General features: G+C 41.0%; 1 protein-coding gene across 1 annotated transcript; it reads right to left on the reverse strand.

Moving 5' to 3' along the window:
* Positions 1-1,870: 1,870 nt before the first annotated feature.
* klhl31 (kelch-like family member 31) lies at positions 1,871-10,395 on the reverse strand. The gene is made up of 3 exons (XM_081351939.1): positions 10,268-10,395; positions 7,102-8,304; positions 1,871-2,916 (listed from the first exon to the last, which is right to left on the reverse strand). The coding sequence occupies exons 2-3, from the start codon at positions 8,274-8,276 to the stop codon at positions 2,184-2,186; spliced, it is 1,908 nt and encodes a 635-aa protein (XP_081208065.1). The 5' UTR covers positions 8,277-8,304; positions 10,268-10,395; the 3' UTR covers positions 1,871-2,183.
* Positions 10,396-11,014: the final 619 nt, after the last annotated feature.

Here is an 11,014-nt window from a genome sequence, read left to right on the forward strand (position 1 = left end):
AGAATTCAGTAATGTAAATGGGGCCAGGCCTTTATTATTAGGTCAGGAGTCACGTCCTGCAGATTCACTTTTGTCATCATCATAATTATGATTTTGCACTGTCATACTGTCTGTTATATGCCAGCTGCAACGCCCATCGGTATGTTTACTTTGTGAACTTGTAAGTGTAAAGTCAAAGCTTTTGTACAGGTTTACTCAGTCGCTTCTGTGCCAGTAGCTGCACCAGAACTGCAAAATAACAGTGACTGTCTTTCATTGGTCAGACAAACAGGAAGGGAATCTCTCTCGCTTTATAATTTTAGAAAGTTCAAAAGAACAGCATTTATCTGAAATAGAAAACTTTTGTAACATTAAACACCACCGTTCAAAAGTTTGGGGTCAGTAATAATTTTTATTTTATTTTTTTGGGGGGGGGAAATAAAGAAATCAATACTTTTATTCATCAAGGAAGAATTAAATTGATCAAAAGTTACAGTAAAGACATTTATAATGTTACAAAATATTCTATTTCAAATAAATGTTCTTTTTAACTTTCTATTCATCACAGAATCCTGAAGAATTTTTTTTTTTACACTCTGATAATAATAATAATATGTTTTTTGAGCATCAAATCATATATTATACTGATTTCTGAAGGATCATGTGACACTGAAGACTGGAGTAATGATGCTGAAAATTCAGCTTTGATCACAGGAATAAATTACACTTTAAAATGTATTAAAATAGAAAACAGTTATTTTAAATTGTCATAATATTTCACAATATTACTTTTTTTTTTTTTTTTTTTATCAAATAAATGCAGCCTTGGTGACCAGAAGAGACTTCATTTAAAAACATAAAAAAAATTGACTGGTAGTGTGTATATAGTCATTGTCCGAAATAGAAAAATGTCAACAGCAACATTTCTTAAGAAGCTTTAATAAATATGCAGAGCTTTATTATTTGACAACATGTATCACAGTATGTATATTCGAAATGCAATCCAATGATTTACATTAATAAGCAATATCTTTTTAAAGTAATAAATCAGTAGTGTGTTCAGTTATCACATTTCTGTTTTTAATCAGAACATTAAAGTTCATGAACCGTCAGAAAACAAAGCAGATGTTTGTGTTTGTCCTCGACAGTTCAGGCCAAAACTTGTTCACAATTATCTATTCATTCTGTTCTCAAGAAGGAAAAAAGCACTGTAAATCCTTCTATTCCCGGTTCAGTGTTCCTCACATCATTCCTCACACTCTTTCGTATTTTTACAGTGCAAACTGGGTTATAAACCTTTGTTATCTCCCTGTGTCCTGATTAATGAATAAAGACAATGTTAGTAGGTAAAGGAGTAAAGTGAAATGAAAAACCTGGCTTATCCTACATAAATAAGCTCACATGTGCGACATTAGAAACGTAATGCTTTAATAAGTATCTGCATTGTTTCTTAATCAAAGGAGAATGTCTAATATGTTGTAATTGCCTCATTTTGTACATTAAGGGACTAATCGAATCGTAACTGGAGAACTGGCCCCACTTGGAAAATATGTTCCCATGAAATTTATATCTGTAAACTCTTGATTTTACAGTGTTGTTTGTGTGCATTTCCTTTTCCGTAAACATTATAAACAATAATTCTACCCCCAGATCTCTCTCACTTTCCCTGTTTCCACAACCTTTGAACCACCTTTAAATACACATCAATATATATATATATATATATATATATATATATATACAGTACTGTGCAAAAGTCTTAGGCATGTTAATAGGCTGTTGTCAGACTCCTTGTGCAATATAAATATAAATGGAAATGTAAACTGATATTTCCTACTGACACACTACAGTAAAAGATATAAATAACTGACTTAAAACCATTTTTTGGGGGGGGGGGGGGTATTAACATGCCTAAGACTTTTATATATACATATATATATATATATATATTATTTTATTTTTTCAAAATACTTCGATTTTAAACATAGTGTGTGTAACCGTACCAAACTCATATCAACCCGCGATCCCCAAACCGAGGCGCGAACCGAACCGTGACTTCTGTGTGCCGTTACACCCCTGCTATGTTGTGATTTGACATTCAACATTCCCAAGATTCCTATGAACTGACAATCTTAGCATCTGTGAGAAAAGCTGGCCTTTAACAAATAGTAATAAAAAATCATACTCAATTAGATTTCCCCAGATTATATGCTAATCGGTGCGGATGAAGCCGAGCTGGCCCTCGACCCTCGTGTTTTGCGTGTGGGGATGGTGACAACGCAACATGAGATGCCGACCGTAGCCTCGGGCAATTCGTCATCCTCAGTCCAATCGTTAAGATCGGGGTTAAACACCTGAATGCATTTCTTATACTTCTTCTCAATCTCGTTCCATCCACCCAGGAGGTAAATCTTGCTATTCAAGGTGGCAGCACCTGCTGTGCTCACTCCCGTCAGCAAGGGGGCGACGTAGCTCCACTGGCCCGAGTGAGGGTTGTAGCACTCAACCGGTAAGACGTCGACCCGCTCGCCACGCGCGCCCAACTGGCTTCCGCCGATAACGTAAGCGCGATCTCCGGCGCTCACCGAGCAATGCCATCCTCTCGGGCTGCTCAGGCTATTCTTATCCTGCCAGCTATCGGTGGACGGGTCGTAAGAACACACGGCGCGAGAGTAGGCGTTGTTAATGTAGCCGCCGCTAACCAAGATCTTGCCGTCAATAACCGTGCTGCCATGGCAACATCTAGGGACTTCCATTGAAGCTTTCATTTGCCACTGGTTCGATGAGGGAACGTAGCACTCGACGGACGCCTGACAGCCTTCAGAGTTGCGTCCCCCTATGGCGAACAGGAGGCCGTTGAAGGTGTTGAGGCTGAAATGAGTGCGCTTCTGGATCATGTTGGCCAGGTGGATCCACGTGTTGAATCGGGGGTCATATCTGAGGAGAGAAGTACGCGTGAGTGATGCATGCATCCCAGTGGACATGAGATAAAGCCATGAAATCAAAATGGACAATTCTTATTTTTATGGAATATTGCAGTGTTTGTTACAAAGGATTTATCTGTGCACATCATTATGTTCCCTTGTAATCTTTGATAAAAATAACTTCCCCTCTATCTTGCAGCGATATCGGTCCTGTCCCAAATGGCACACTTCACGTGCACATGACAACTGAGACACCCTACGGTCTTGTGGACTTATACCATTAACCCTTACTTAAAGGAGAACTCCGGTCAATTTTAACATTGAGCTAATTTTTTTGTACATTTGGAGTGCTGTCAATACAGAGAACAACGACAAAAATCGGTGTTGCCTACACCGAGTTTTTCTATTTTTAAAATTTGCACCCTGTTGACTTCAATGGGGCAAGTACTAAACCTGCTTTTAGCCTCTTAACATCCTTGATGTGTCATTACAAGTGCACAGCCAATGTGAGTGATTCCTTCAGAGTGAACACGAGTGAATCTGACTGCAGTAGATGTGAAAGATATTTATAAAAATTATGTTATTTAAGCCAGCGCAAATACCTGTGTTTACATCCTGTTTTTCGGTTGAAGTCCAAAGTAGTCGATTGCCGAGTTCACGCGCATAGGTTTAGTTACCTATGATCACGCGCGTGAACTCGGCAATCGACTACTTTGGACTTCACCCGAAAAACAGGATGTAAACACAGGTATTTGCGCTGGCTTAAATAACATAATTTTTATACTTTCACATCTACTGCAGTCAGATCCACTCGTGTTCACTCTGAAGGAATCACTCACATTTTCTGTGCACTTGTAATGACACATCAAGGATGTTAAGAGGCTAAAAGCAGGTTTAGTACTTTGAGCCATGCAAGCCAATCAGAATCCTCAGAATCGACAACAACGAATAACACGAGCGACTTCCTAGGGCGCTCACATGACGTTAAGCATTTTCTGGCGCATAATGTGACATTTGAGAAGCTAAAACCCCGTTTCTCCCAGTTGACACGGCAACACATTACCAGCGTTATCAGAAATCTCCACTTTGGCCGGAGTTTTTAGAAATAATCGTTTTCTGTGATAAAAACAGGGTTTTCATGTAAATGAGAGGCCAAACCGCAGGGAAATATCTGCGTCTTCCCTTCGTGTAAACGGCGAACTCATTCCTGGAGGGCCACAGCTCTGCACAGTTTAGCTCCAACTCACGCCTGGTTGGAAGTTTCTAGTGATCCTGAAGACCTTGATTAGCTGGATCAGGTGTGTTTGATCAGGGTTGGAGCAAAACTGTGCAGAGCTGTGGCCCTCCAGGAATTGAGTTTGAGATCACTGCCGTAGGGTGTCTCAGGCCCCGTTTACACGTACATGGTTATTTTGAAAAACGGAGACATTTCCCTTCGTTTGCGCCCTTCGTTTACACGCAAACGGAGGATTCGCCAATGAAACCGATTCTTTCTAAAAACTCCGGCCAGAGTGGAGATTTTGAAAATCTTCGTTTGCACGTTTGCATGTAAACAGAGAAAACCGGAGTTTTAGGTAGCGACGTCACAGAATGTGACTATTTTCGGGATTCTGATTGGCTAAGGTGGGCTTGAGCTTCTCGTTACACTGCCACCTACAGGTTTGGCATGCTCTTGACAGCATATACACAGGTTCGTGAGCACGATGTTATTTTTGAAAACGAAGAGGGGTGAAATGTCCGTTTATGAAAATAGCCACCTACGTGTAAACGTAGCCTCATTTGTCATTTCAGGTTTCAGAAGGGTGCTCGTGAACGTCCCCTTTGCGGTCGATATGCGCCCTCGATGCGCACTTTTTAAGACTTCTTCCTGACAGTCAAAGCAGAGTTAAAGGGATAGTTCACTTTGAAATTAAATTTTGGTATGTTTTAGCTTACCTCAAGGGCATCCAAGATGTAGGTGTCTTTTTTTCCACAGTAGTTTCAATTTTGATTTTTTTAGGTCAAACCGTTCTTGTCTGTCAGTCCTATAATGCAGGTCTGTGGTTACTGTCTCAAAGAGCATGCACAGAGTCACACAGATGCACAGATGCACACGAACAGTATTTATATCGTTTTTAGCTCTTACACACAGCCACGTCCAAGTGATCTGAGGGCGCGCGCGCATCCTGCTGTGTGACGTGTACGCAGACTGGTGCATAGATATATACACTAGATGTCGCCTTGTCTACGGCAGTTCATTGGAACGAATGTCTTTAAGGCGACATCTAGTGTATATATCTATGCAGCAGTCTGTGCACACGTCACACAGCAGGATGCGCGCGCGCCCTCAGATCACTTGGACGTGGCTGTGTATAAGAGCTAAAAACGATATAAATACTGTTCGTTTTCTCACACAAACCGCTCGTTTCGTGTCTTAGGCCATCAATGTGCACTTACGATGGGGAATTGTTTAATTTGGACAATGGGGAATTGTTTTAATTTGGACTCTGTGCATGCTCTTTGAGACAGTGACCACAGACCTGCATTATATGACTGACAGACAAGAACGGTTTGACCTAAAAAAATAAAAATTGAAACTACTGCGGAAAAAAAGACACCTACATCTTGGATGCCCTTGAGGTAAGCTAAAACATACCAAAATTTAATTTCAAAGTGAACTATCCCTTTAAGTCATGAAACTGCGGACTCGAAGGAAGACTGCGAATGCTTAGGGTGCAATTTGGGACAGAACCTTACAGTCTCGTGGACTTCACGATTACACTCACGCGGCGGGAATTTTAAGTCCACGAGACCGTAGGGTGTCCCATTTGTCATTTTAGGTTTCAGAAGGGTGCTTTGCATTAGACTTCTACCCATCAGCCCCTGTCCCAAATGGCACACTTCATGTGCACTTGCAGTCTTGTGAACTTACAATAGCTGCCGCATGCGCATGTCCGTTAAAGCCACAAGAAGTCTCATTTGTCATTTTAGGTTTCAGAAGGGTGCTGGCGAGCGCCCTCTTTGCGGTCGATATGCGCCCTCGATGCGCACTTTTGAAGACGTCACGAAAGTGCGGACTCGTAGGAAGATCGCAAGAGCGGTTCCATTTGGGACAGGACCTTACCGTAGGGTGTCTCGCTTGTCATTGTAGGTTTCAGAAGGGTGATTTTCTGAAGACTTCTTCCCGACTATTAAATGTTAAGTGCGGACTCGTAGGAAGACTGCAAGTGTTTAGCGAGCAAACCACAACCATCCAATCAAGCCCCGCTCTGCATTTGTTCTTGTTCGAGAAGACGTTTCACTCAGATATACGTCACAATAGGGAAAAAAAGACGTGCGCAACTTCCGTTTCATGCTGACTATAAATAATAAGCTTTTGTAATAAAAAGTAGGGCTGCGCGATTAATTGATTTGGATTATTGTGATTATGTGATTATTTTTTATGCGCAGCTTGTCAGTGACGTACGGCTCAGTAAACACTGCTCCATCTGAAAGCACTGCGAGTTTGAGTCGCTTATAACGTGCATTTGAAAAAGCAACACGCGTCAAACATGTTTCCAAACATGAGAAGCATTTATGAACCTCTTGTCCAACAAAAGACGACATTTAATAACATGCCTTTATTCTAAACTCACTTCATAAGGACAGTTGAGCTCCTCCTCCTGTGAGATGATGAGCTTCTTACACAGAATAAGGCAGTCATGTGTTTATTAGTCATGTTTAATCAATCAAAGCGTTTCAATCTTCTGTTTATTCAGATACAGATAGTGTGAAGCCCATCGGGATTTCCTGGAATGATGTGTATTATCGTACTTCAGCGGCGCATGTATGTGTGTGTGAAACGCCCTCTGGTGTTCAGAGGGATATGTGTTGTGTGTGTGTGTGTGTGTTTGTGTTAGAGACGCCCTCTGGTGTTCAGAGGGATATGTGTTGTGTGTGTGTGTGTGTGTGTGTGTGTGTGTGTGTGTGTGTGTGTGTGTGTGTGTTTGTGTTAGAGACGCCCTCTGGTGTTCAGAGGGATATGTGGTGTGTGTGTGTGTGTGTGTGTGTGTGTGTGTGTGTGTGTGTGAGACTCTGGTGTTCAGATGGAGCAGCATTTACTGCCGATCAGCCGCTGCACTGACAAACTGCACATAAATAATGACAGCCTTTGCCAAATCACGTGCGGTTTGATTTCGATTAATCGTGCAGCCCTACTAAAAAGGATGTAAAATCGTACCTGCTGAAATTGCTGACGGCATGTTTTGCTTGGTTCCTCGCATCGTTCTGGTCTTCACCACCGGCCACGTAAAGGAACCCATCCAGAACAGCCACGCACTGATTGAAGCTCTTCGCGGGCATCTCCGTCAGCTTGTTCCAGACATTGTCTTCATCTCTGTAGAGAATGTCCTTGCTGAGGGATTTCTCGGTGAGCGCGGGCCGTCCGCCCACCGTGAGCAGAACCCGTAGGCCTCCACGGACCTTGGTTCTTCTGGACTGCAAGATGTTCTGCTGGAATGGCAGCAGGTGGTAATTCATGGCATCCACCAGAAGACGGTGGCACTCAGAATCTTGCATCATCCTGGGAACGTTTTGTACGTGACTGACAAGGTCCTGAGGTAAGATCGTTCCAAAGCGAATGTTGGACAGGAGGTCGGACGAGTACTTCAGCCTCTTCTCGTCGAAGTCCAGCCACTTGATCGCGATCTGGAAAGCTGTGAGCTCAGAAGGCAATTGAAGAGAGTCGTCCATGAGAAATTCGCTGATTTGCTCGTAGGTGAGTTTCAGGAACTGCTCCATTTCGGAGAACTCAATAAAGTTCTCCCGCATGAACTTCTGAGCAGCTTCTTTCGTCTCTTTCAGATTGTAAGTGTCGGCGATGTTCACAACATACATGCAGTTCTCCACGCTAGTCTCACGCATTAAGAAATCGCTGCACATCTTCACTAAAGTATGGATCTGCAACAGCAAGGCTGCTGAGATAGTGCTACCAATTGTGTAGAGCGACAAGGTGAGTTTTCCAGAATAGGCATATGTGATGACCGTAGCCAGACCAACCGGGGACAACTCACTGAGCTCGATCTTCTTGAGGGATGGATCCTTCCTGAGCATGGCTTGGATGTACTCGCTGCAAGAAGCCATCACAACCTTGTGAACTTCAAAAGACTTGGACTTGGTTGCGACAGTCAGATCGCAGAGAAAGCTGTCTTGCCTCATGTGGCCAAGACCCTCCAAGAGATTTGGTGCATAGACGGGGTCAGTGACCTCCGTTGAGATACAACTAAAGCCATTTCCACATTCCAGGAGAGTGTTGAGCCCGTTGATTTTGTTGGTGGGACTGTCCTCTACCATAATGGTCATTTCATTGATATCAGCTTTGCTCTTCTTAGCAGTCTTGTTCTTTTTGGGTGCCATGACTGTAGTGATGGGTCACAGCCAAGACCTAATTTTGACAAAAGGAGAGCACAATTTCACCATTTATATAAAGGATGTTAACCAATACCCAAGACTGGGTGGACCAAACGTAATAGCTCAAGAATCGATTTTTGAAAAAGCCTTATTCACAGACCATATAAAAATAGAAGGTTAGGATGTGTCCACCTAAGTGTGAGCACAAAGCATAGTGCATAGTGCACTGCATAGTGGTTGCAGACTTGGCCCAAATTTAGGGTCTGTTAACACGACACCATTTTCAACTAAAAACGTAAAACTTTTTATGCATTTTGGCCGTTCATTTAAATGACAACAGCATTTTGTGTGCCTGAAAACGCAAACTTTTGAAAACGGGTTTGAAAGTGCAAGTTTTTGAAAATGGTCTCCATGTAAACAACAAAAGTGTGAATCTCTGAAGACAATGATGTCATGCACATGCGTATTGCATGTTCAGTCTACAGTGTTTCATCGCCATCTACTGGCCTGGCAGCAGAAGACAGTGTTTTTAGTCGTTTTCACGGATCCGTGTGAATGGGAATTGTTTTGACAATGGTGTCGTCTGAATGAGGAAAACTCAAAGAAAAAACTTCTCAGCTTTAAGCGCATCGTTGTCGTGTAAACCTACCCTTAATTTGGATCAGAATGATTTATAGATTTGTAAATCTCATGTTTTTCTATCCAGGATCAGGTAACCAATCTTACTTTTGTGCTGTTTTTTTAAAGCAAATTTTGATTGGATCACCCTGATACAGATACACACTTTTTCACAATGTAGGCTGCTAGCAATGTAAAGAACAACAGGTAGAATAGTCAATGTGGGGTCGCTTTAGGGCTTTATTTGAAGAGAAAGAAAACAACCCTTCCATTTTCAATTTCCTTTAAACAATCAGGAGGCACTAAAGTGACATTGTGATGTAAAAAATATGAGATGGGAGAAAAATTATACATTCCAAAGCTTTTGAGCTTCCGAGAAACTTTGCGTTCACTCTCAAATAATTCGAAATGCAAAGTTTTGGGGGAGCGCAAAACATTTGCGAGAGAATGCAAAAAGCATTAGAATTAATTTTTAAGCCCGTCTCATATTTCTTTCCCCATCACTATGTCCCTTTAAATTTTACAATTTATCAGCAATAAAAAACAACTTCTCAACATTCTCATAATGAACCAGTCAGACACTTTTCTCATGTTGGATAGTTCACCCAAAAATTAAACCAAACAAGCTGATGGTCCCCATAAGACTTCCATAGTGTTTTTTCCCCCTTATTATGGAAGTCAATGGGGTCCAATACCTGTTTGGTTGCACACATTCTTTAAAATATCTTCTTTTATGTTCACCAGAAGAGAAAAAAATCATACAGGTTTGGAACAACATAAGGGTGAGTAAATGATGACAGCATTTTATTTTTTGGATGAACTATCCCTTTAACAAATAGAGTCACTCTAACAAGAAGCGAAAAAAACAAACAAACAGAAAAATAGGTGAACCAAAAGTCATCTAAGAAGTGTAAAGCTTTATAGGCTACTAATGAACTACTCTTAAGAGTTGTTATCGCAGCATATCACCTCGGCATTCCTCTCTTCGCATCTGTCACAAGTTATCACAACTATGGCCAAGAATAGACAGGCTGTGTTTCATTGCTGTTCCTTTTATAGACTCGAAGTCACTGGAACCCATTTGTCCTTTCAGCACCAACACTTCTTTCTTTTCTTTTTTATCTGTGTAAAAATTAAATAATGTATACTCCTAGGATCTATAAGTGCTGTCTATGGACATGTAAATATATGTGTGTGTGACTTTAATTACTTTAAATAACCTAGAACACTCTGATCTGACACCTATAACGCAACTCCCAAGAACCATCAACTCAAGAACCCCTCAAAGCCAAGCTTGTGAAGAAGATGCTCTTCGTTGAAACCATGTTGCTGCAAAGAACCACCGAAAACGTTTAGTATAAAGACAATAATGAACTTACCGATGTCGAGATGAAGTGGGTGCTGGAGAAGGACAGACTTGCACCCCTAAGTTGGTGTGCAAGAGAGAGAAAGAGAGAGGTGTCCCGTCAGAGGAACACACAGCAGAGTAACTCCTCCTCTAAAGGTGATTGCGCAAATGTGCTCCGTTAATTCAACAACAGGTCAGAATTACACAAACATGAAGGCGTGAAGAAGAGCGTTTGGTGGACTCGCATTCTGTCAGGCAGAAGGATAAACATTAAAACACAAGACGTGTGTATTTGTGGATGAACGGAACAGAACAGGCGCCTCCAGAAGCGTTCTCTACCTTTTCTTCAGAAGGTTAATTTACTTTTTAACTTGACACACCAAACTAATATGAACACACCAAAACATATATATATATATATATATATATATAAAAACAAAAAAAACACACACACATAGGCTAAGGCTACTATATTTCAGTATTGAATAGTAGCTACTTATTTGGTTCCCGCAAAAAAATAACCAAATTGGAACGTTATGGGAACGTTCTTTGGAACGTTCTAACGTTCTATAGCCTGAACTAATGGCTACATAAAGTAAGAGTAAAAGATCTATAAAATACTCATAATGTTTGAATTTATTTGTGTTATAGCAAATGAAGCATCATTAAATCCTTTAAAAAAAATAAAAAATCCACATGCAAACGTTTAGTAGCTAAAAACCGACATTTAAAAATCAATGTTTTTATTAAGTATAAATTAACCTAGTGCAGTTTTATA

The sequence above is a fragment of the Scardinius erythrophthalmus genome, assembly GCF_964197995.2.
Source record: "Scardinius erythrophthalmus genome assembly, chromosome: 21".
Classification (NCBI taxonomy): Eukaryota; Metazoa; Chordata; class Actinopteri; order Cypriniformes; family Leuciscidae; genus Scardinius; species Scardinius erythrophthalmus.